Source organism: Miniopterus schreibersii (genome assembly GCF_964146895.1).
Source record: "Miniopterus schreibersii genome assembly, chromosome: 10".
Taxonomy (NCBI): Eukaryota; Metazoa; Chordata; class Mammalia; order Chiroptera; family Miniopteridae; genus Miniopterus; species Miniopterus schreibersii.
In genome coordinates this window covers 31,148,920-31,176,496 of record NC_138110.1, presented here as the reverse complement: position 1 = coordinate 31,176,496, position 27,577 = coordinate 31,148,920, and the positions used below count along the sequence as shown (strand labels likewise).

Sequence of the window (27,577 nt, the reverse complement as noted above, 5' to 3'; positions counted from 1 at the left end):
TTTGACAACACCAACCTTTTAAATTCTGCATATCAAAAAATCTCATTAATAAAATTACAGGTTAAATGATAGTCAAGGAAAATATATAAGTAGTAGGTAACCATGGCAAGAACTTGCTATAGGCAGGGCATCCCAAACAGTTCATCCTCACTGTAGTACTGAAAGGGAGACACTGCTAACCCTATTTAAGGCAGCCCAGAACTTAACCCTCTCTGTGCTGCATCCCCACTTGGGCACAGAGTGTATTATGTGTGGATGGTATACTTGTCAAAGAAAGCTTAGTATTCTAATGTAGAAAAGTACATGTGAAACATGAAAATGATTCATAAAATGTATATGTCTGATTACAAGAAAGTTTACAGGAAAGAAGAAAGAAAGGGAATATTGAAAGGACAGTATGACAGATGTCAGCAACAGAAACTAATAGGTACGATACCAGACATTTGACAAAATTACCTCATCAGTCCTCACGGAATTACATAAAGTAAATTTCCTTCTTGAAATTTCAAAGAAGGAAATTGAGGGTAAGAAAAACTTAGTTGCCCAAGAACACACAGATAGCGCACGGCAGTGAGGAGATTTGAACTAATGTATTTCTAACACCATAGCCAGACGTCCCCTCCAAAATGTTTGTCTTTCTTAAGCTCCTATTGCTGTTTCTTAAGCTCCTAATGCAATCAAGGGACAGAGAGAGAGATGTTCTGTGTTTCTGTGTGTGAGAAATGACAAAGGGGCAAACCAAAGCTTTAATACCTACCGAATTACACATTTAGGTGACTGGTTGCTTCTCTCTCCCCTGAGAACACTGCTTGAGAAAAGCTAACAAAGAGAAAAATATAGCAGAACGTGTGCCTTAGGTAAAATGTTGGGTACTTTCTATACATTAAAATCTGGTGTAGCATTCAAATATATTAAAATATCTCATACTGAAATTTTTAAACTTTCTGAAGAAGTTGAAGCATATTCCATATTAGTATTCAAAGAGTATTTTCAACAGCATACTAGGCACTCTCGATATAAAAAAGTAAGCATAATCTAAATTGGGACATGAAGAAAAGACAGGAGATGGGAAATTCAAGGTGGAGAGACATAAATGGCACCCTGGAATAATGGTCTTTGTCAAACTGGCAGTTTCTCCACCAAAGCAGACAATCTAAAAGGAACTTAAGTTTATTTATACCTGTTGAGGATTTACTCTACCTAGTGATAGACTAGATACATTTAGTAGAGCTTTCAGACCTCAAGGTTTGTGTTTCCTTCACCTTCTTGTTTCCTGTCCTCCGTTCTGTATGAAAAAACTCATCTCCCCACATCCAAGAAATAATTCCAAAAATAAATGTAGGCATTTGCTTGAACCAGGACGTTATGTCCCCAGTTTTCTTTCCAAAGCCTACAGGATGTATGGGTTGCTCTTGAAGTCTGTCCACAAGCTGCACAGCAAATGCAACTTTCACATTTGCTCCCCAGCTGAGTGTCTGTGCTTGGCAAAGCTGCACGTAGTAGATAATGCCCATGAAGGAGCTGCTGGGTGAGTAATTTGTAGTAAAAAAAGTACTAACAAACCCTTGAGATTTATATAGCACAATTTATTTAGTTCTTTATTCAAAACATGTAAAATTCCATACATTAAGTAATATGTTAAAAAAAGCACTTTGAACTTTAAGCATCAAGGCAGTACACAGTTGCTGGGGACTCTGACATGAGAATGGACAGCCTGTACGCTGCTCAGCCTGGAACTAATTTTTTCCAGAGCCAGAGAGGGTGAGAAGTATTGCCTTGTGGCCCCTGGTGCCCTTCTTGACAAAACTGAGAAAAGATGGCAAGCTAGGAAGCATAAGGACCTGGGAGTCAGATTTAGGTTCAAATGTAATTTTCATGCACTAACTAGGTCTGGGACCTCTCTGAGTCCACATGTTCTCATTTGGAGAATCCACTTGTCGGCTGGGACTTCCTAAGCCCCTGGGGAGTCAGCTAAAGTTAGTGTGAGCCACTGTGAAAGTCTGAGCCCTTCCCACAACCTTTGGGAATTCATGGGGATTACTGTCCCTTAACCTGTTATTCCTCTGGCTCCAATATTATGTAAGGTGGGTTTCCATCTCCCCCTTTATGAGAGTGCAAGTGAAACTCTGCCCCCTCGCCGATGTCCACTGAAGAATCTACCCCCTCCCCCACGTCTAGTAACTTCACTGAAGGTTTGGGCCTGGGAGGACCTCGAGGACCGGGGGTGAGGGGCAAACAGCTTTTCTCATCTCTCCAGAAACCTCTATCTTACTTCTTTTTTTCACTCCTCATGCTTGCTTCCAGATTGTTTCTTGGGAACGACTAATATTTTCCCTCTTGCTATGCAGAGAAATTTAGCTCTTCTGTTCTTGTTCCAAACCTCCGTACTCAAATACATCAAGATGCTAGCAGAACATTCCAACGATCTCCTCGGAAGACAGTCAAAGTTATAAATAGAAAAAGGGAAGTTTTCCATTGTCTTTTTAAAATAATACTAATAGCCCTAGCCAGTTTTGCTCAGTGGTTAGAGCATCAGCCCGATGACTGAAGGGTCCCAGGTTTGATTCTGACCAAGGGCATGTACCTTGGTTGCAGGCTCAGTCTCCAGCCCTGGACAGGGTGCATGCAGGAGGCAGCTAATCTATGTGTTTACCTCACATAGATGTTCCTCTCTCACACTCTCCCTTCCACTCTCTCTGAAAACCAATGGAAAAAATGCCCTTGGGTGGGGATATTAATTAATTAATTAAAATAGTACTAATAATATTAACCATGCTCCTTTCTAAGATTTGCTTGAATTTTAGCTATAAGGGATATAAAATACTTTGCACAAAATAAATGCATAATAAATTATTATGTTAATGATGATTCTGTATTAGATAGCCAGTCACTGTTTGCAGTGACTAGTGTTCTGTATCACTTCTCATAATTATCATTAATTATTTTTGCAACCATATTTTAATGTCTGTCTCTCCCTGAGGGCAGAAACTATTTCTGTCTTGTTTATCACTGTGTCACTAATGCCTCATACAGTGTCTGACTTACATATTTATCATATTAATGAATAGATAATTGAATAAATAGAGAGATAGGTGTGGAGGATTTTTCTCTTTCTTTAGAATTAGTGAGTTTTCTAGGAAGGAGTGACAGGGCAAATGAGGGAGAGTGAAAGCACGTAAGATGTTCTTGGAATGTCGTGAGCTGTCTAAGAGTTTGGGAAAGATTAGCAGACCCTCAGTTTCTTCATTAACTCTTTGTTTCTGTGCATTTTCTACCCCCACACACCCCCACCACCATATTAGTCTCCTACCTTTTCCTATTGGGTTTATCATTCTCTCTGAAGCTGAAAAAAAAGACAATAAAATATTTGTTTGCCTACCTCCACATGTCTCACTAACACAACCCATGACCAATAGGCTTACAGATTAGTCCAGAAAAACTTATTTAATCATAATTTCTTTGCAAGTTGGTTTTCCCCCCTAATATTTTTCTGTGGCAGATATTTTGCTTTTGGACTACCTGTCAGATCATCTAATAATCTAACTTTAATGTTACAGCAGTTTCTGAACAGAAAAATGTGCATTGTAATGAAGCTTATAAATTAACCTGAGGACTGTAACTCATTCCTGTACTGTGTAGTTGCCCATATATGCAGTGACAGCATATTTCAAAGCAAAGACACTGGATTTACCTCTGTGGGCCTGAGACAAAGAAATGGAGTTCAGACAGTGGCAAGGGATGGGGGCCTGCGTGGGCTGGGTCCAGCCCTCCTGGCCCTGCTAGAGCAGCCTCCTGATTATCTGTTTTAGCTGTGTGGCTCCAGTTGAGGAATTAATTTGAGGAAAAGATTCCATGGCAAAAATAAAAATCAGCAAGCTGATTTTTGCAAAGTAAAGTATATTAAATCGCCCAACAATATTTTCTGAGTCTGAAGTGCTATTAGTAGGATTTCAATAAAATGTAAGATGTAAAGTGAAATTTAAATTTAAGATACATAATGAATAATTTCTTAGTATAAGTATATCCTATGCAATATTTGAGGCATACTTAGAGTAAAAAAATATTTTTGTTGGTTAAATCTGGCAATCTTACATGCTAGGCACTTTGAGAATAGGGTGGAGGTGAGATGGGTGAGCATCACATACAAAGAAGAGAATAAAGATATAAATTAAGTTGAATTTTTTTAAGCTGATTTCATTGTTATTATTATTATTAATTAGTACAGCTCTTAAAATTCATTCACTTCATTGCTTTGTCTCATGTTTCAACACACTATCATTCTACTTGCCAACCATATGGGGCAGTTCTACCTGGACCTAACTTTTAAGGTATACTGTTCACATAAGGGCACTAAAACTGTGCATGAGAAACTAGCTACTTCCTCACCTTCATCTCTGCCTAATTTATTATATTATACAGGGTTTTACCCCACCCCCAAAGACTACTTCTGATGACCTTACTACTTCTGGAATTTTTTCTCAATTAAAAACTGAAACCAGTCCGGCCAGGCGTGGCTCAGCAGTTGAGCATCGACCTAGGATCCAGGAGATCGCGGTTTGATTCCCGATTAGGGCACATGCCCGGGTTGCGGGCTTGATCCCCAGTCGGGGCGTGCAGGAGGCAGCCGATCAATGACTCTCTCATCATTGATGTTTCTATCTCTCTCTCCCTCTTCCTCCCTCTCTCTGAAATCAGTAGATTTTTTTAAAATTTATATCAATGGGAAAGTAGTGTTCAATATACAGAATTTAACTTTACTTGCAGCAAATACATGTAGCAAATGTCTATACCATGGAGTTGGAAATTCTGGTTCAGTGCCCTACATGTGGAGAATGCTTATAACCACTAATGCCATAGTTGTTGTACCTTCAGATTGGCTGTTAGCACTGATAAAAGTTATAATCACAAGAGAGCAAAACCACATTAAATTCTAAAATGTTACATTCCCTAAATAGTATTTGCACATTGCACATATGTGTGCATGCACTATTTATCATTTATCTCCATGGGTTAGAGATTTCAGTTCTAAATCCGTAGGAGACATATTTTTCAAATAAATTGTATATGAGTCATAATGAATATGATTACATTCACATTTAATGTAAAACATTTAAAAACGTGCATCATGTCCCGTTGGTTTTATAGTACGCAGTTTTCACCAAATGGAGCATTCAGCTGCTTTCCATAGCCACTGTGTCATGGATCTTAAGGGTCCTAGATAAGGAGAGAATAATAAAAGATCGTACACACAGAATTAAATTCCAGGTTCTAAAACCATGCTGGACTGAGAGAAGATGGAATCAGCCTTGTAAAGATGGAGTCAGCTTTGTAAAGGAATCAGTATTCTGTCATTTTTGGTTTCATTTAAATCTTTGGAACATCTTGGGATTAAAAAACATTTGCCCACAGGTTCTTGGGCTACTCAGAATTGCGCGTTTTTAAATGAGTGACATTATGAGCTTTTGAAAAATTTTCATAGTACGTTTTTGCCAAAAACATAATGGATCAACCAAGTTGAGTATAGGTCCTGTCTGAAAGTCATGGTGGAAAATTCAGTAGTGAATTTTGAAAAATTAAAAATAACCTGATTCTAGAGATGAGAACATCTAGGGAATGATTCTCTTCCTGTTCCTTGTATTATTTAATCTCCAACTTTGTGATACATCTTCAGTTTTTTCAAAAGGGCATAAGGTGCCACAAGGCAACACATCTCATCTTCTTTGGCTCAGGAAGAAATTAGCTCCATTCAAAACTAAAGAGTAGTAAAAATTAAATTGTATTCATTTTTAAACAGCTGTATTTTGAAAGTGTTAGTATTCAAAGGTTATTTGGCTCCTTTGAAAATATTGAGTTACCCAAAATTGGCCATTTGAGGCTTAAGTGAAAGGACAGTACATTTTTTATATATATATAAAGACTATTTTAATCATCAAAGAAAGAGCTAGGTAATATTTATTAAAGAGATTGAGTTAAATTGTACCTTTGGAAGTTGTTATCTAAGTTCACATTCACAAACAGCATACAGTTTAAAATGTAAAACAATATATAAGTGTGCAAAATTATTTTGGAAAATGATTATGAAATTTCACCTAAAGTCAAATTTTAATTATTCTAAGATGGTATATTCTTTTTCACTACATCTCCCCAATTCTTAAATATATATTTGAAGCTATAAGAGTAAAAGTGAATGATTTCTCTCATTTTATTTCGAAGTAGTTTCTTTTAGCAGCAACTGAGCCATCTCCATCACGGCCCCCCCTTACAGTATATACGACCAAAGACTGGCTGCTTAGAGAGAGGACACGCTGTAGTTTGGGGGATCAGCTCTCCATCTGTGAGGCCCACTGCTGGCCCTTCCAGGTCAAATCTTCCAAAGCTTTTTAGTCTCTCCCCACCTCTAATTTATCCAGTGCATTTACTGTCAGATTAATATTCTGTAATTACTGCCTGCATTATTTAGCTTCTGGGCACAGAAAGCTTCCAGTGAACATTGCTGAGATGGTGTATGCATTCAAGGAAACTAACAGTCTTATGAATGATACATTAAAAAAAAAAATTAATAAAGTATTTTATGACTATAATTGTGATAACTGTTATAAAAGTAAATTATGAGGGCAATATGAAAGCAGATAACTAGAATGGATTAGAAAAATTAGGAAAGGCTGCCCTGAGGGAGTGATGGTAATGGGAGCTCGCCAGGTTCAGGGCTGAGAGTGTTGGGATATACATGAGGAACAAAAAAGAGAATATTCCAGGCAAAGGAGTCAGCAGAAAGGAGATCTTTAGACATGTGTAACTAGAGTGCAGTGAGTGAACAGAGAGATGATGCACCTAGGAGCCAGATTGCTCAGGACTTACAAAGCCATTTTAAGGATTTTGGACTTTAAATTAAAGGCAGTGAGAAGTCCCTCCTGCATTTACTTTCCATTCTACAAAATGCAACATAGATTATTAAAGGGGACATTAGACACAGCAGGCATGGCTGCTAAATTAGCTCACGTTGTTAGCATAGGTCGCTGGATATCAATAAGGAAGAAAGCAAAGGGAATCAGACGTTATTGTTTCACTAGGAAGATACAGCTTCACACACTTCAGGGGGTCACAGCATTGCCCTGCCAAGGGTAACACCCCTCCCTTCCCCACTCCGATGGCATGGGGGTGGTGAGGAACGGGGGGGTGAGGGGGTGGGGGGGTGGGGGGGTGGGGGGGTGGGTAAGCACATGCCAAAATAGAAGTCAGAAAGGTACAGAGGGAGGCTCTTGACCATAGAGGCTTATCAGTCTAGCCTGGGTAAAGAAGAGATTGGTTGGGAGATGGACCCATCAGAAGCCTATGGGAAGCTTGGGAAGTCGATTGGTTATTTTGAAAAAGCTCCTGGTCCTTCCCAAGCCCGGGATAGTATAATCCCAGGGGACAATGGAGGGCTCTCTCTTGCTGAGGAACACACACAGCCATGTGGGTCTAGCAGCCACTGGGGCCTTCAACAGACCACATGGGCTCCAAAGGACTAAGTTTTAATATGAAACAGACACTCTGGACACTGGCCTTTGTTTGGGCCTTGATGAAGACAAGATTGGATTTTTTCCCATGGCGGGATGGATGGAGATGGAAAATTGGAAACCGAGGAACAGCCTTGTATTTCCACCCAAACACATCTTGCCATACCCCTATCTCCCAAGCGTGGGTCCATGGAATGCTTTTCTTACAATCCTGTGAAAGAGCATGATTTCCATCGGCAGTGTTGTAATTACAAGCTGCGGTCATGGAAGCACACCATCTATACTAAGAAAGGCACGAAGTACAGGCTCAGCTAGTGAGGAAGATATACTGGGACCTCAGAAATTAAACAATGCGGTGTGTTGATTTCTTTCGAAACAAAGGTGTTCATATTGGTTGTTTGCCATTCAAAACACACAATTTACTGAAAGCCCAGATTACCTGTCAACCTAGCTAAGCCTGGACATGCTTTTGAGTTGAGCCATCACCCTCCGAAAGCTCCTCTCCTGGTCTCTTACTGTAACTTGGCCTCTTTTTTCTGTCCTGTCTGCTGTTCTGATCTGACACATCCCTTCCCTCTATGGTTAGGAGTCTACTATGTCTGAAAGGGCAGAATATTTGACAGCAAGAAACTCTGATCTCATAGTAATGCCCCTTTCTCTCCCCTTATATCCAGAGTTTTGTGAGAGTTAACAGTCCTGGGAGGTCTTGGTTCTGAGCGCCCAGAGCCATTAATGGATGTTTAGAACAGAAAGCTATGCTAGAGAAAGTTTTTGAGATCAATGTTACAAATAACTCTTGGCCAGTTTTGCAGAGAAAAAATCTATGTCATAAGTTTGAACTTTTTAAACCAGAAGGAACCTGATTTTGATCCCGTGTAATTAGGATATAACCAGGCTCTATATTAAAAATAAACACATTTGTGATGTATAAGTGACATATTTTAAAACTAAAAATGTATCGTTATTTTTTCTTTTTGTTTGGAGGTGAGAGGTCCAGTTCTCTTTCTGTTCTTCAGTACCAAAAATAGTCTTTCCCCTACACACCTCCATAAAACACTGTCATAATCCTAAAGTTTGGATGAACAAAGGCACACCGGACTTCAAAGAACTCTGTCATTTCAAGGTCTCATTAGCTTGGCTGCTCTGCAGATAATTAATGGACCTTGGAGAACAATAACTCACACTGGAAACACTTCCAGGTGCATGGCATCACCAGGCAATGACTTGCTTGCTTGAAAGGACTTCCATGGACCCTCTTGATTGTGACAATCACTTGCAAACTCCAAGGTGCTCATTCTTCATCCCCTCTCCCATCCCTAACATCCCATATCCATTTCTCGAAAGGAGTTCTTTAGAGAGTTTTTACACTAGAGGGACTGGCTCAAAGAAATAGATCTGTAAATCAAAAAGACAAAAAGTGGCAAGGATTCGTAAAGGCAGTAGGATAGACTGAAAAGCCTCCCTTAGCCGTGACGGAGGAAATTTATATTCTGGTCTTGGTTTTGCTGCTTCACTGTGCAGCCTTGGACCTGTCACTTGACTTCTGAGCCTCATTGCTGACACCACAAAGTTGGGAAACAGTAGCACAAACATACATCTCAAATGGGAAAGTAATGATGAGGAACCTCTTGGTCTGCCTCCTTTATTTACGCACCATCATTGTCTGCCCCTGAAATGTTATGCAGGCTCTGGTTTTTATTTGAAGTGGCCTGACTTTATGTAACCGTAAAGAGACAGGGCTGATTCATGTGTCCAGCCTAATAATGTAACAGCTCGTAGCTGAAAGGGACTGTCTGCGAGACGGATTTCTATTCTATATGAGCTCAAAGGGTAACTGTTAGTCACATACTGTAAACTTCCTAGGTCCCAGAATCCCTTTCAACAGCTTTGTGGAGCTTTTAAAAAACAACAAAATAGTTTTTGGGCAGTTATTTCTCTCAGTGCCTAATCATTTCCAGGTAGTAGTTTAGGCTCATTAAGTCTTTGAAGTCACTAAGATGCTATTAAATGCATCATTGCTCTGGTGCACTGAATACGACAGTGAAATGATGGGTGTGTCTGTGTGCCCAGCACCATCAGGAAATGGCTTGAGTACCCCTCAGCAAAAGCCTTTGTTAAAAGGGAACTGACTGTTCAGACTAGGACACTGAGCCTGCTGCTATTACCCTTTGCTGTGTTCTCATGAGTCCCAGGGACACTTGTCTCCGTAAATGCAGACACTGAAGCATGAATGTGGAACACTGGCTTTCAGTATTCTCAGATTCACAGAGTGGGCACACAGGAGGCATTACAAGAGTGACTTTTACAATCTCAAAAGTATGTTCACTGTGCTGTGAACACTGTTTGACTAAAAATGTTTTGTTCAAGTGCTGCAGTTCTTACTTTGCATAACTGTGACTATTTCTTTTTTTCTTTTGTTTTAAATATACCTTTATTGATTTCAGAGAGAGGAAGAGAGAGGGAGAAAGATAGAAACATCAGTGATGAGAGAGTCGTCATTGATCGGCTGCCTTCTGCAACCCCACAACTGGGGATCGAGCCCGCAACCTGGGCATGTGCCCTGACTGGGAATCGAACCATGATCTCCTGGACCCTAGGTCAATGCTCAACTGCTGAGCCACGCCCAGCTGGGCTAACTGTGACTATTTCTAGTGGTGTGTCTGTGAAGTTGGGGTAGTATGGGCCTCATGAGTCAGAGAAACACAGTGTGTGTGTGTGTGTGTGTGTGTGTGTGTGTGTGTGTGTGTGTGTGTGTGTTATTTGTTCCATTTACAAGTACTAACTTGGGGGATTATGGTGCAAAAATTAGCTTTGTATTCTGGTTCTCTGAGCAGGTTCGTTTTCTACATAATTGTGTTGTATATCACTTTGTCCTTTATATTATTGTAAGAATAACATAACATAATAAAAGCATGTGATCTTTTATTGGGTTAATGTAATTCATTGTAGTACTGGCTTTGGGGGTCATAAAGTTTCCAGTAGCAGGCACGTCATTTCCATATCCGTTGGTTAGCTATCTACTCTTGTTTCAGAATAGTAGATCCATCATAAGCAAGGTAATATCTCATCCAGATGATTTTTGATATGTAATAGATTGGAGTTCCAATGATTCTTCTATTGTGATAGGTGTGTGATTGCATATTTTAATAAACTGAAAATATTCTTTTCTTTAAATATTTTTATTTTAAAATTACGGTTGACATACATTATATTAGTTTCAGGTATACAACCCTGTGACTAGAATTTATATAACTTACAAAGTGATCACCTGATAAATCCACCCATCTGACACCGTACATAGTTTTTACAATATTATTGGCTATGTCCCCTATGCTGTACTTTACATCCCCATGACTATTATGTAACTACCAGTTTGTACTTCTAAATCCTTTCAACTTTTTCACCCAACCCCATCACCCCCTTTTCATCTAGCAACTGTCAAAATGTTCCTATATCTTGAGTCTGTTTCTGTACCACTTGTTGTTTATTTTGGTTTTAGATTCCACATTTGTCTTTCTCCGTCTGAATTATCTCACTCATCACAGTACCCTCTAGGTCCATCCATGTTGTTGCAGATGGCACTATTTCATTTTTTATGGCTGAATCGTATTCCATTTTATATATGTACCACTTCTTTATTCATTCATCTATTGACAGATACTTAGGTTGCTTCCATATGTGGCTATTGTAATAATGCTATGATAAACATATGTCCTTCCAATTTAGTGTTTTGGGTTTCTTCAAATAAATACCCAGAAGTAGAGTTGTGGGGTCCTTTTTTTGTCTCTTGTTACAGTCTTTGTTTTAAAGTCTATTTTGTTTGGTATAAGTATTGCTACCCCAACTTTTTGTTTATTCCCATTTTCATGAAATATTTTTACCTGTCCCTTTCAGTCTCTTTGTGTCCTTCTATCTGAAGTTGAGTCTCTTATAGACAGCATATATAAGGGTATTGTTTTGTTATCTATTCAGTCATCATATACCTTTTGATTGGAGCATTTAATCCATTTGCATTTAAAGTAACTGTTGATATGTATTTATTGGCATTTTATTATTCATATTTTTTATCTTTTTTAACATTTCTTATAATAGTGGTTTGGTGATGATTAAGTCCTTTAGATTTTCTTATCTGGGAATCTAAATTATAGCTTTGCTGGGTAGAGTAATCTGTGTTGTAAGTCCTTGCTTTTCATCACTTTGAATATTTCATGCCAGGCCCTTCTGGCCTGCAAAGTTACTGTTGATAAATCAGCTGACAGTCTTATGGGAGCTCCCTTGTAAGTAATTAACTGCTTTTCTCTTCCTGCTTTTAAGGTCCTCTCTTTGTCTTTAACCTTTGGCATTTTAATTATGATGTGTCTTGCTGTGGGCCTCTTTGAGTTCATCTTGTTTGGGACTCTCTGCACTTCCTGGACTTGTATGTCTATTTCCTTCACCAGATTAAGAAAGTTTTCCATCATTATTTTTTTCAAATATGTTTTCAATTTCTTGTTCTCTCTCTTCTCCTTCTTTCACCCATGATGTGAATGTTGGTACTCTTGAAGTTGTCCCAGAGTCTCCTTACACTCTCCTCATTTTTTTGGATTCTTTTTTCTTTTTGTTGTTCTGATTGGATGTTTCTGCTCCTTACCTTCCAAACGGTCGATTCAATCCTCTGCTTCATCTACTCTACTGTTGATTCCCTGTAATGTGTTCTTCATTTCAGTTATTGTAGTCATCTGACTGCTGCTTTTTTGTTTTCTAACTCCATTTTTATGTTTCCTATCTCTTTGTTGAAGTTCTCACTAAGTTCTTCTACCCTTCCTCTAAATTCTTTGAGTCTCCTTATAACCAGTGTTTTGAACTCTATATCTGGTAGACTGTTTGTCTCTATTTTATTCAGTTCTTTTCTGGAGTTTTGTTCTGTTCTTTCATTTGGTATATGTTTCTTTGTCTCCTCATTTTGGCTGCCTCCCTGTATTTGTTTCTATGTATTAGGTAGAGGCGCTATGTCCCCAGGTCTTGGTAGAGTGGCCTTATGTAGTAGGTGCCCTGTAGGATCCAGTGACACAGTCTCCCCAGTCACCCAAGCTGGGCACTCCAGATATGCCCCCCCACTGTGAGCTCTGTGCACCCTCCTGTTGTAGTTGAACCTTTATTGCTGTTGGCATGTTGATGGGAGGGATTTATCCCCAGGCCACTCAGCTGCAAGAACTGGCCATGGCCACCATGGAGAATCTGTTTTGCAAAGGCTAACCCCACGAAGCAGAACTCATTTCAGTGGGGCTCAGATACCCTCCAAGTCCACCCCTTGAGTGTGGAAGTGTTTGTGTGGTGCTTCCATGTGATCTGAAGCTGTCCACTGGATGTGTTGGCTCTGGGGTCTCTCAGGAGGTGTAGGCCAAATCATCCCCCACCTGTGCTCTCCTTGGGTCACCTGGCATGAGCTCAAAGTGATCTGAAGATGGCTGCCACTTGTGCTGGGCTTGGAGGTGCCTGGGAGAGTCCCAGCTGCAAACCAAGGCCAGCTGCCACTAGTACAGGGTCTGGGGCCATTTAGCAAGAGGTACACAGTACACTGAGACCAGATGCTGCTTGTTTGTGAGGTTTTAGGAAAGTCAGCAGCATGAGCCAAGACATGCCATTCTGTATAGAAAAGCCACTGAAAAGGGCTTGAGTGGCCAACAAGTTGGATGGGTCAGAGCCTCAGGGAGTCACCAGGGCAGGCCAACAGTGTTAGCAGGTTGATGGAGACGCAGATGTTGTGCCTTCCTGCCAGCTCTATGGGGGAAGGCTCAGCAAAGGAACAATGGCCTCTGCCAGCAGTTCTGTCTGGGAGAAAGTTGCCCTTCCAGCCTTCATCCTAAAGCCAGACAGTTCAGTTCCTCATATGTCCCTGCCACCTTCCAAGTTGCTGTCCCAGCACTGGAGCTCAGAGCCAGTGAGTCCAGTAAGTCCATGTGTGTGCCCTTTAAGTGGAACAGCTGGGGCTTCAACAGCCTCTGTCTCACTCAGCCACAATCTCCACTGGTTTTTATAGCCAGAAGTTATAAGGACTTCTCTTCCTGGCACTGGAACCCTGGGCTGAGGGTTCTAGTGTGAGGCTGGGACCCTTGGGTTCTTAGGGGGAACCTCTGAAGCTTCCATATCCCTCTTGATATTTAAGTACCACATGTGGGTGTGGGACCAGGCTGTTTGGGTGTCCGCCCCTCCTACCAGTCTTGACATGGCTTCTTCTTTATATCCTTAGTTGTAGGACTTCTGTTCAACCTGATTTCAGGTGGTTCTGAATGGTGGTTGTTCTGTAGTTTAATTTTGTAATTTTGATGTGGTTGTGGAAGGTTCTGAGTACTGTGTTTACCTGTACCACAATCTTGACCAAAAGCTCGAAAATATTCTTTACCATATTTACCTCTATTAAATTTGACCATACTAATTAAGCAATGAGAGCTAATTAAATGTATTGATGTAGATGGGATCAGAGTGTAGCTTGGTTAATTCTAATCAGGAAGCCTTGAGATAGAAAGGGTTTGTGTCAATGGTAACTTTTTGTCCAAGAATTCCAGCACGAACCTTCTGGAGTGTAGTTGATAGAGTGACTCCTCTATGAGCCATCCAGATGTGTTCAAGAATTACTAAGGGTGTAAATACTCAAATTTGAGTTTGTTTTATCATGCCATTTAGCAGATGCACCATAAATGTTGGTCAAATGTATATGGCAATAGGTTGAAGAGGCTAAAAGCTTGGCGTGAAAGTCTGTCAGACTGATCTAGGTTTAAATTTCAACTCTTTAAAATCTCTAAGTCTCACTTTCCTCATCTGTAAAATGGGGATACTAGCAGCACCAGATCTGAAGATTAAATGAGATCACAAAAATTGAGATCAACATAGTAGGTCTTAATAAACAAATAAATTATATTTAGGAGCTAAAAGAGTTGAAGAGGAATAGGTTGGCAGTGCAGTGTGATGTCTACATATATAGCCTCCAGACAGACTTCTGAGCTGCAAATCCTCGTTTTATGGCTACCAGCAATGTGATCTTATGAGTTTCTTACCTTTTCTCAGCTGTATTAGTTTCCTGTTGCTGCAACAACAAATTAAGTGCCTTAAAACAACACAAATATTGTTTATCTTACAGTTTTGGACGCCTAGAAGTCCAAAATGGGTCTGACTATGCTAAAATCAGGGTGTCGACAGGGTTGCTTTCCTTCTGCAAGGTCTAGAGGAGAATCCATTTCCTTGCCTTTTTTCCAGCTTCTAGAGGAAACCTGCATTTCTTGTTTTGTGGGCCTTGCCTCCATCTTCAAAGTCTCTCTCTTTTCCTTATAAGGACTCTTATAATTACAGTGGTCCCACCCAGATAATCCAGGGTTATCTCCCCATCTCAGGACTCTTAACTTAATCACATCGGTAAAGTCCCCTTTGCCACGTAAGGTACCAGATTCACAAATTCTAAGGATTAGGATGTGGGCATCTGGGGGGGGGGGTATTATTCTCTCTACCTCATCAGCCTTGGTTTCCTCATCTGTAAAACAGAATAGTATAATATGACCTATCTCAGAGTTAGGATAAGAAATAAATAGGATATTTTATGTAAAATGCCTAGCCACACATGGTAAGCACTTGGTTAATGTTAATTATTATTATTGCTATTATCAGTGAATGAATCCCCTAGTCCCTTCCTGCTACATTACCCAGGCATTCATGCCTCTGCTTCATCAGGGTGATTCAGAGGGCCTGAACGAGTCAAGGCTGAAAAAGAAGGCGCATTCCCACCAGCTCTTCTTCCCCACTCAAATTCTTGGCAGCCACCAACTGAGAGCCATGGCTCTCTCAAGAAACAGAGACTTCTTCTGGTCTTTCCTTAATTTCTGACAAAATTCTCTTCAGTCAAAGGGACATAATTAAGAGCCTTATAATTCATAGAAAACAGATCCAGAAGCAAGAAATAAGGGCTGCCTCTGTTTCTTCTGTTTCCACTCTGTACTCCTGTTGTGCCACTCACCCCTTGTCTCAGGGAAAGGACTGTGGTGTGCAAAATGCTATTGTTTACTGCTGGGGATCTTGCAGCCATAACTTTGGCTGCTCATACACTCTGCCTGTTTCTTTTCCAGGTGGCCTATTTAATTTTGGCATGTGCATTCATTAACTCCGTACACTTGGCTGTCCTTGCATTGGGTAGCATTCATCAGAATCCCTACAATGCCATTGCTGTTTTCTAAGTTGTTTTGTATTGTATTAGCCCGAGATATTCTCCACAGAGAGAGTATGAGTGGGAAAGGGGGAAAAAATAGCATGATATTAATTAATATTCAACTATGGGTTGATCTCTATTCCACTTTTTACTGACACATTAGATTGAAAGTGGTTAAATTTAGATTTCCTTAAGTCCTCATTTTAGATGGGAACAAAATAGCTCCTTCAGCAATCTAGAATTCTTGAAATTTACCCTTTAAAAGTATTTGTTCTGATGCAAATAAATTTTTAGAGACATCCAGAAGAATTAGTAAGGGAAGAAAGGGATTTTTTTTTAATTTAGTAAACATTCCCTATGATCTTTTTATACTCTTCATGGACTGCATTTGGACCCTGTGTTCATCTTACACTATGTTATTGGTTCTGAATCCATAATAACAGTCATATTGATGTCTTTCTACTTACCTGCCTTAGCCCCCTTCCACCGTTTGCCTTCCCATCTCCCTTATCTCAAAGAACAGTTTCCTCATGTGGCCTCTGGACATACTAAACATGACCTCCCCAGGAAACACTCAAGAGCCATGATTATTTCCTTTTCCCAGTCAATCAAAATTGCCATGTCCTCACTGTGTTTATGTCAATCAGGCATTAAAAAGAAGATAACTAAATTTATTACACTAAGGTGAAGTTTCTGATTCTCTCTGGGAAATTTGCATTTTTAAGAGCATAAAATTAATTTTTTCTAGCTTTATTGAGATATAATTGACAAATAAAATTGTAATATACTTAAAGTGTACAACATAATGTTTTGATAGACCAATACACTGTGGAATGATTCCCACAATCAAGGTAATTGACACATCCATCACCTCACATAGTTACCTTTTTTAAATTTTTTAATTTTTTAAAATTGATTTGAGAGAGAGAGAGAAAGAAACATCAATTTGTTGTTCCATTTATTTATGGATTCATCGGTTGCTTCTTGTATGTGCCCTGATCAAGGACTGAACCCACAACCTTGGTGTATCAGAGCGATGCTCTCACCAACTGAGCTACCCAACCAGGGTCTAATTTTTTAATTTTAAATTTTTTTTTATTTTTGGTGAAAACACTTAAGATTTATTCTCTTAGCAAAACTCCAGTTTAAAATACAGTATTATTTACTACAGTCACCACTCTAACAATTAATTAGATCCTCAGAACTTGTTCATCATAAAACTGTTTTTCCTCTCCCCACTATACTTGCCTGGTTTTTATTTCTCAAGCTAAGAACTATCTGTTTTGACACTTTGAGTCAAATTCCCTAATATACTTAGAAATGAAGACAATGAATAAAGGAGCTGAGTTTGGGAAAGAAAGTGGAGGACCAGAAGGGAAGACTGGCATCTTCTAATGCTTGTCTTAAATTATGTTTTAGCCCAATTCATGTGTATATGTGTTGGCAATTGTCCCACCATCACTATCCTTAGGGAAAAAAGAGCGGTTCCAATGAGTCTTACTGCATACAATGCCATTCTGGTCTTTCTTAAGAGGCCCTTCAGCATTACTTAATCTCTCTGAAGCTTGGTTTCCACATCGGTAAAATGGGAATAATAATACCAGCATTATGGTATTTTTATAAGAACATAATGAAAAAATTTCTGCATAGTACTTGGAACATAGTAAGCTTTTTTAATGGTAATTGTTTTAAATTGTGATAACTGTTCTTATCTTTATTATTATTTCTTCTCCAAGAAAAAGTCAGATTTTCTTGTCCTATTGCAGAAAACAATATACTTGCCTCCCTTTCCTTTTTCCACCTCTCCAAACTCAACACTCCCTGGCCCTAAAAAATAAAAAATGTGGAAATACTAAATCATGCAAGCCTCCCTGGCTACATCCTGATCCTCAGTGCTCTGCCCTATACTTTTATCTTCACTCTCCTTTTCCCAGTTCTCCTCACAGAGATCCCACTCCCAGAAGCTGAGATAACAGTTGGCCCATGAAGAATCCTTCAAGTGCCAGGAGTCAGGCCAGTAATGTTTTAAAGCACTTTGGATTTCCCAGAGAGTTGCTGCCTGACACATGAATATTGAGTTTATATATCCAGGCACTCTGGTTTCTACCATGTGAGGAACCCATCACTGCCTTCTCCCATTACCATTGTTCCGCCTCCACATCTCTCCTGTTTTCCTGGCTTTATGAGGCCACCACCAGCCATCTTAACCTCTCCCCTGGGCAGTTGCTCTGTAGATGCATCCATTGGAACTGGCTGCTCCCTTTCACTAAGAGTTAGTGCTATCTATAAAATAAAGCTACCTTTGATTCTCACTAAACCTGGCCTTCTTCCCCTAAACCAGCCCATGCAAAGAACTATAATTCCTTTACTTGTGTATCCATAGATGTGAACATTTTGGTAGGTGAAGGTCTATACCTTTAATCAAATCATTAAAAGGTTCTAAACCTTAAAAGAAATTACAGACTAGACAGCCTGGCTCTTCTTAATCAGCTAATACATTCTGTCATCACAGTCTTTCACTGAGAAGCAAAATTTAACTCAGTCACTTGGGGGGAAAAATAGAATTATGGTCTTTAAAGTTTTCTAAGATATTTTAGTTTTATAAATGTTTATGTATATATAGTATAATCTCACTGTAATGAGATAAGTGAGGCTCAAAAATTCAATTACAAAATTTGGAGTTGTCTTATTGCAAGATTATTGAAAAACAGTCTTCTAATTACAGAGGGGAGGGATTATTTATTTGTTTTCATTTATTAGATATGTGGTTAAGAACTGGGCAATCCCAGCAGGAGGGCAGGGAAGACTCTCATCCATCGATAAGGTCGGCATAGCTCTGCCATGACCAGGTGGGCCTATACCCGTAACGTTACTGCTCTTGAGAAATACAGATGCATGTGCGCGCGCGCGCGCGCACACACACACACACACACACACACACACACACACACACACAAAACATTGTACCACAGGCACATCACATTGGATAAAACATGATTCCCTAAGAAAATCTTATGTCCCAATTCAGTGCTGGAGGCAGCAGCTCAGACCGCCCCCTCCTAGTCGCAGTCTTCCCTAGGGACCCTTGAGAGCCTTTTGATCAGGCTCTTAGGCAGGGTTCCCCAGTCCTTCAGAGACATTCTTATAATTTTGAACTCACATGACAGAATTCAAATTTCTATCATCTTCCTTCCAAAATGTTCTTTTTTACCCATGCCAGGATGCTCCCAGCCTCCCTCTGCAATCTTTAATCCCTTACCAATAGTAAGGGGGAGGTGAGAGTGATACCAGCTGCTCTTGAGCAGGAGTTCTAGCCTCATACCAAGCCAAATGAAACCAAACAAAACCAAATGTCCTTAAACGCTGTGTACACTTACCTAAGAACAGCAGGTTCCTTCCTGACTTGAAAGTACCACTCAGAGTAGTTCTTTCCAGAATAAAAATGGTTTTCTCATTTTCAATGGCATTTTCTATTTTTTAAAAATTTGCCTCACTAGGTATTCATATTAATGTATGTATATGTTTCTGTATATTTACATTCCCCAGAGAATTAATAGTGTGTCTTACAAGCTAAAGAAACATATCACAAAGCAACATAAGAATTCCAGCTTAATATTCTGCAGTTAAGTTCATGGTCAAACTCAACAAGGATCATATTTCTAGCTCAAATCTGGCCGTGTATCAGAAACACCTATGGTGCTTTTAAAAAGCACAAATGCTCTCCTCCAACCCCAGACTCAGTGTATCCACGTATTTGCATTTTTGATACTTTCTCCAGGCTGGTGCGATGGGCAGCCACAGCTGACAGCTACTATGACAGACACTTTCCAGGAAAGACCAAATCCCTAACACATCCAGCTGGTCCTTACACTAAAATAGGGTGCTCGTGCCCCCTGCCCCCACAAAACAAGACCCAAGTTCCAAGAGCAGAAGATGGTGTTCAGAGTAAAAGGCAAAGTCAGAAACCCATTATAGACATTTATTTTAGAAGTGGCATTTTTGTACTTTCAGGGGCTCATCTCAATAAAGAACTAGGAAGTAAAAGCAAATGCAATTATACTTTGCCTCGGGAAAGAGCTCTGAATACTTTTTTATTATATTGCCAAAGATTAGGTCTCGAATATAATTCTGAGAAAGTCATATCAGAGGCCTCTTTCATTAACAGAGATGGAAACAGGCATTTATATGCCACCAATGAATCAATTAAAGGAGGAAAGGAGTTTGAAACGGTCTTCATTGCATTATTAACTCCGGGGAGTGTGCGGCATTGGCGATTGCTGAACCCAGCACCTTCTTGTCACCCACCTGGAGCAAAACGGAGGAAAATAAAGCATGGGAACAGTCTCATCATACTAAACAAAGTCTCATCATACTAAAGTCTGCAAGTCCTAAATTGTTTGCTAAAGTGCAGCAGAAGCAAAGCAGAGCCAGACATTTCTAAAAACACTGTTGGCTTTTGTGGATTGAAACTGAGAGTATGAATCAGTGTGTGAATTGGTGTGTTTATATGTGTCTGGGTTTACATAAGTCTGGGTGCTGGGAATTATTTTAATCACCATGATTATTTCTAGTATAACAATGTTTTAAAATAGGAGAATTCCACTAAGTAACACAGAAGAATTACTCAGTGAAATTTGAGAGAACTGTGGGCCCTTCCTCTCCATTCCCCATTTGGCCTGTTAGTCACCAACTTCTATCAACTTCTTTATAGTTTACCAGCTTCAGAAAATCTTAATTTGTATTGAGCAGTGGTGTCTGGAATAAAATGATTGGTGATTAGAATCCATACTGGCCTAAGGATGGATTCCATTTCCTGCCCTGCCAGAAAATACTGTATGTTTTGGGGCAGTCATTTTACCTGTCAGAGTCTCAAGTTCTTCAGCTATAACTTGGGGAAAATATCTTCCCTACCTCCTCACAAGGTTATAGGGAAAGCATTTTATAATCCTGGGAAACGTATCAAATATAAGACACCATTAGGTTAAGCTTCTACCTTTAAAATGCCTTCTGTGTCATGTGTAATAGAAATGTATATTGTGGATGATGGTGGATTAAAGATGTGAAGGAAGTAGCTTGAGGACGTGATATTTCAATGTGAATTTATTCTTACTGTTCCAAAATACAATTCACATTTATTCTAAAATCATGCCCTACATTTAGATTTACTCTTTATATCTTGCTGCTTCCCGCACTGTTCTACTCTGTTATTTCATTCCTCCCCCATATGTAAGGGCAAAGAGTTGGAACTCCCCTGTCCAGTTTGCAGCCTGTTTAATGAGTTGGCTGGAACAAGGCAGCTTAGTGAACTCACCTCCTACTTACTCATTACTACCAAGAGGACCACAGATTGTCTCCTATTATGTGGGAAAGCAGCTCAGGTCCTCTCTGCTCTTCTCCATGTGACTTGTCCATCATCAGGTCCTATTGAATGTGTCCTAAATCTCTCTCAAATCAATCCTTCGGCATAAAACAGAGTATTGTCGCTCCTGAATCACAGAAGTATCCCTCTAACTGGACTGTTCCCCTTAATCCTGTGCTCGCACCCAGTCTCTCCTTCACTCACCAAGCAGGAGTAATCTTGACAAAATCTAAATCTGTACACATCAATTCCCTACTTAAGCCTTGGATAGCACCGGTCCGCTAGAGGAAAGCCCTGTGCTGTCTAGATATGACAAGTGAGTTTCTCTGGATCTGATGCCTGCTCACCCCCCAGCATCTCCACGCACACTTGTGCTCAGCAAGGCTGAATATCCCAATCCCAGCTGTACCTTCTACGCTTTTTAAAGTTCCATGCCTTTTCATGATTCCTTCTAACTATAATTGCCCTTCCTTTAATCGTTTCTATCTGAAAAATTTCTATTCCAGCTTTAAAACTGTTCCAAAGTCACCTTTTCTTTGATGCCCCTTTCAGAGAAATTAGCAGAGTGCCTGACAAATTATAACAGCATTGTAAGCATGTCCTCAGAAAATGAATGGATAGATTCTCTAAATGAAAACAATGTACACCGCAGCACAAACCCTATATAATTCGTGGGACTGAGCTCTAATAAAGAAAATATCTGATGGGGCTCATCACTGTTCGTTCTTTTTTGCTTTTTTGACATTTATGTAAACTTTGGGTAAATTCTAAGATTGTAAGCTTCTTGTCTAGTTGAAGGAGCAACAGAAACTGACCAAATTAGGCCTGTTTGTGAGCCTCGTATCTTGTGACCACATTATCACAGATGGGTTATTTTCCCCTTCATCTCCTCCATATGACTTTGGGCAGCTCTAGTTATACTGAAATTCATAAAAAGCAGAGTTTGACAACTTCAGAAGCAAAGTTCTATAAAATCCCTCCCTCCTGCTCCTCCTGAAAGTGTTGCTCTTCTCTTTTCTAAAGCCATGAGAATGTGGTCAGGCATTATGTGTCTCGAGTCCTGCTGATCAGAGTTAAACTGGAAACCAAGGCGCCCACAGTGGTGCTCCCGCCTGTTGGGATTCAGGAGCTTACGTTGTGCGAGCGCCCCGCTACTGCGGTGTAAGCTGTAAACCAGCACGCCCCCCTTTCACGTTATGACTGTAATCAAGGGGTGAGACATGAGTATTCTCAGTTTTACCTGACCGTGCTGCTTCCCAAGAAACTCTGGGATGAAATGAGAAGTGTATAATTTTTCCTTTTATATTTATAATTATAATTCCATGTTTTCTATTATTCACACCACTGAGTTTCTCCCTCTTTTCCTCACAAGGTACACGTTTTACTTAGAAGCGAGAATTAACACCTATTGCATAAGTAATGATGGTTCTTTTATGAGTTAATGAGCCAAAATACATGATGAATAGACTAAAAGGTGACATCAGTGTAGTTTGCTTTGATTTCAACTTCTGTTTCATAAGACAAGATTTTGCTTTAAAATGTATGGTCCTAGAGTATAAAAGATATAAATGAGCTTTTCTCACTTCAAATAATTAATGCCTGAAACTAGTGCAAATTGAATTTCACTCTTCTATGAGTCAGTTTTCAGGAATATAATGAAAGTCCATTTCATGGAAAGTAAACTTAGCTCTTATTTTTCTTTCCTCTTTTTCTTTTCTTTTTGTTGTTGCACCAATTTTCTTCTTTCCTAGTTTTTTCTGTTTTATTTATTCTTTTAATAAATATACATAGCATGTGTTGATTGGGTTTTGCCAGGCACTGTGAAGAATTTAAAATTTTTGAGACTGCTGCCCTCCAAACCTTAAAGAGAGACACTCAAAAAGTTAACTAGCAAAAGAGATGTTACCAACAGGCCCAAACGCGGAGTCCAGGCAGCAAGCGCGGGGGCTCCAGAGCCAGACTTTCCGCCCCTGACATTGTCAGTTGGAGCTCTCCAGCCTGCCATCCTTTGTGATTTATTTCTAATGCTTTTTTCATCTTGTTCCAGCATATAGACAGATGCAGGAATATATCATTGGTTCTATCCCCTACCCCTTTTTTGACTCTACTTCTGCTCCTCTTGAAATAATAATTGTGCGCTATATTCAGACTATTTTGAGAATGTCAGATTCTCATTTACCCCTTTCCTATGGAATAGAGGAGATGGGATTATGTGAATCAGGAAAGGTGTGTTTTCCTCCAGATCTCTAAATACGAACATACCTGCATAATTAAAATCTTATGAAAAGAAAGAATTTGATTGTGTTCGGTGGTGAATTGTTAACAAAGCTTCATTAATAACTCTGCTTTTTTTCTGATTATTATTTAACCTGAGCCTTAGGTAAGCATAGGGAGAGGGCAATCCAGACCAAAAAAATAATAATATGGACCCATATTTGAGAAAGAGCAGGGTCCATTGAAAGACAGGTAAAAAGGTCAGCTGTGCCTTATACTCACCATGCCCAAGAATCAAAACATAATGGGATGAAAATAAATGTATGGACATATGTATATCTAAGAAATGAAACTTAAGTTTTTAAAGTTTAATTAGATATAATAAAAAATCATCTCCATCTACCTATAAAACCCTTCATATTTAGCCCAAGTCCTCTATCAAACTAAACATTTCCATTAACTTTCTCATTATTTTCTTTTTCCTAAAGTCAAATTTTAATTTTGTAGCTTTTCTCATTCTCTGTTTTAACTGTTGTTATTTTTTAAGGTAGTTCCACTGTAGACAGTATGTTTATTGAAGTGGGGAGATGTGAACTTAACCACCTTGCATGAACTTATGTATAGAAAAACTGTTGCAGGTTCCACTCAACTTAGAAGTGAACATTTAGAAAATCACCTGCTTCTAAATTGAGGTTTTGGGTGCCCAAGGGACAATTTGCAGCAGAATGTGGTGGGAGGCATACTGGCCTGGGAGTCCAAACATCTATGCCATTCACTTCACTAAGTTCATGAGACTCTCAATCTCATCATTTGTTGAACTGAAGGCTTTATATCTGCTTTATATTCTTGGTAGGCATTCCCAAACTTATAAGAGAGGCTATATGTGTAATAACAGACTGGAGATGACTGTCTGTTTATAACACAAAATCATCTGCTACTGTAGCTATTTTTGTGTTTGAAAATAAAAAATGTATACCCCCCTCAAACAACTACAACAACATTATATATGAAAAAATACGTGCAGCAATTCAAGTTAGTAAAAGTGAAACTATACTTTTGAAATATAGTTTCAAAATATAGAGACAAAATATTGTCTCTGTGTTTATGGCTTAACTACAGCAAGTGTGTTTATATAGAAATAACGGTTTGCCTCATTAGCAGGAGGGTAACGCACATTGCACCCGTTTTGTCTCATAGAATGATTGAAGATAGTGGGAAGAGAGGAAATACCATGGCAGAAAGAAGACAGCTGTTTGCAGAGATGAGTAAGTATGGAACTTTTAAGGAAGACCCCACAGTGTCCATTGAATACACATGCAACCCTATGACTTGTGTACTTTTACTTAAAATCCTAAATTTCTTGCATAAAATGTAAATTTGGGCATTTTTACCTCCTATAGAATAAAAGTTAAATCAGCGAAGCATCATAATTTGTTACTACATTGTGTATTTTATATGAAGGAAAAGTTTCATGTTCCTAAATGTATATATACACAAACACTTCATAAACACTATGTAGTGTTGGCATTAATACAGTCCACTGAACTTTAAAGTCTGCGATCATCTCTCTACACTCTGTCAGTGTCCAGCATATTGAAAGCGCTGATAACATTTGTGAGATGAATCATTGAACGTCTTACCTACGAAATGATAGCATATGTTTATATGGGAAAGAGGAGTGATGCGTGATCACCAGACCAAACTATAAGCTGTCATTTAGACTTCATGCAGAGGGGGAGAATCTGTCCTACAAACCAGTTTCTAAAAAATGAAAAGTTAAACACAAGTTAAAAAGAGCTCCAAGGTGACCTGCTATAGAGGGAAACCAAACCAAGACTGACTGCAGTGGAGAACCCATAAAATAAACGGCGTTGTTTATGTAAATACATGGTTGCTGCGTAAATAATTGGTTGGTCGTGTCTCCCTTATACACCATGTTTCTTATTCATAAGGAAGAAGGACTTGACATTGGGAGGAAAACACACGTCTCAAATTAAATGTTATAGAGAGAAAAGTACAGTCCTCTTACTGTCTTTTTTCCTCTTTTTCCCTGAATAAGGAATCCGAGGATGAACAGAAGTGAGTCGTAAGCCTTTTTCCCTGAGAAGGCAGTAGACAAAATTAAGTTTCTACTGAAGATTGGGACTGATTGACAGGAATGAGGGTCAGAGCTGATAAAAGAAAGTCCCAGATAATAAGATTCATATTTTCCTTTATCATTTCCCAATAATCTGGTGGCACCAAGGCAGTATTAGAACTAACAAAGAGGAAAGAAAATTAAAATTGATGTGGGGAATCTCAATCACGCTCCTTGCTTTTTCCACTTTTAGGAACATGTCTAAAGTGCCTGTGAGTGTTTCAGCCATGACCTTCCAATCTCCTAGGCCATGTTGGGTACTGTATCTTCCTTTCTGGCATGGCTGGTCACCTGGAATTATGCCCTTGTTGATATAAATCTAATGGAGCGAGGAACCTCATTACTACTGGCCCATCTAATCAAAATATAAAGCAGCACAGATATCCTCCCGTATCATAGGTTCTTAGACTGAAAAGGCAAGAGCCGTGTGCATCATGTGCCAGTGTTTTGACAGAAAAAGAAAAATAATAATATTTAACATAAAAAGCAGTAAAGTCTTAGGGGAAATGTTTGAATTTATCATTGTTACATTAAAGACCATATCAGCTAACACACTGTAAGAATTATAAAAGTGGAATTATTTAATGATTTTTAAAATACTTATCTGTGTTTACGTACCTTATGCCTGGTGCAGTGCCTCGCACAAATACATATGTCGCACATGTCTTTTGAATTAAAGTTGTCCAACCCAAAAATCAGCATTAAGTTTTATAACTATAGAAAGAGACAGAGCTCTAAATTTTTCAAGTTAAAGGCACTTAGGGAAATTGTGCGTTTATTTTCCAAATTGTAACTTTATCTTTTATAGAAACTTCTCAAGGTTGTCATGTGCTTTATTAAATCATATTATGAGTTCTCCTGATTAGTGAATAGTTTTTAAAAGCACACAAACATGTGTCTTTCTTCCTTGAGTATGCTAAATAATAGACTCAGATGTTGGCCAAAACCAGGTAAACACATCTGATCTTAATAATCCATCAGTGAGCATCATGTTTATATCAACACTAAGTAGGACACGTCCACAATAATTAAGTAGGATTCTGCCAGATAAAACAATTGGCTCATTTCAAGGGAAGGAATTTATTTTGATAGGAAGGCTATCACACAAATGAGAAAGGTAATCTCTTTGAGAATGTGTTAAATCGTTGAAAAATATATGGGCTACCTCAGCTCTGTCAGCAGGACACCAAAGAAAAACTATTATCAGAGAAGACTGACATAGAGACTTGGAAAGTAACTCCCTCCCCAAATCCTGATGTCTAAAAAAAGAGCTAAAAAAGGAGGAACTTGTAAGTCTGGTCAACTAAGTATTATCTAGAAATAATTTTCTTAAAAACAGCAAAAGAAAATGCCAAAAAGATTCTATGTTTTGGAAATTACAAATATCAAAGAAAAAATGTGTGTGAAGGATTTAAGAAGTCCAGGGAGAATTTATTCAAGACTATTGCAACAAGGTAGAGAAACTGAACTCAAATCCACTGGAAAGAAAGGCAGGATGGTTTTCAAGGGCTAGGAAGAGCTCATACAGCATAAAAGTACTGAAGGATATTGGTGAGGAAGTTGGTCCCTTGTGTTTGCTAATCGTCACAATTGGGAAGTTAGTCTTCTACCCTCCCACAGAGATTGGGAGAGCTACTTCAATGATTACATTTCAAAGGGATGGTCCTTGGGAAGAATATTCCTGGGCTGAAAAACTGGCCAGAAGCTTGGGAGATTTATATCTCAGTGGGACAGATAAAGAATTTACAATGGAAAGTTTTCTAAAGTAAATGCTCTAAAAAAAGGGAGGTCAGAGGCCTAGAGTCAGGAAGAAGCCTGACTAAGGTTTAGTCAAGCTGAGGGGAACATTAAGGCAAATTGGCTTTTTTACAAAGGCCAAGAACAGAAAATAACAATAAGAAGAACAATTGATAAGAAATTTTGCCAGATTCAGGTGATTATAGCACATGAGCAATAAACATCTACTCTGAGCTCATAACCACAAAGCAGAACGTAGAAAGAAACAGTAAAGAAATGAAAATAAGAGTACCATAGATTCACAAATGAGCAAAAAGCAATAGCCTTATATATAAAACAGCAACAATAGCAACTCCATGACCACCTGCTTTGATTAAAGACATTCTGGGCAAGTTGCTCTTAAACCAAAAAGTACCTTCAATAGAATGGCCTAATGATCAGCTTATCTAGTACCTTAC

General features: G+C 39.1%; 1 protein-coding gene across 19 annotated transcripts in view; it reads left to right on the top strand.

Moving 5' to 3' along the window:
* The window catches only part of DTNA (dystrobrevin alpha), a 321,248-nt gene that overhangs the window by 178,988 nt on the left and 114,683 nt on the right, over positions 1 to 27,577 (top strand). For all 19 annotated transcript variants that reach the window (XM_081149627.1, XM_081149613.1, XM_081149628.1 and 16 more), the window contains one exon: positions 24,443 to 24,510. In XM_081149627.1, coding sequence (XP_081005753.1) covers positions 24,444 to 24,510 — 67 coding nt within the window. In that variant the 5' untranslated portion in view covers position 24,443. The remainder of the gene's footprint in view (positions 1 to 24,442; positions 24,511 to 27,577) is intronic.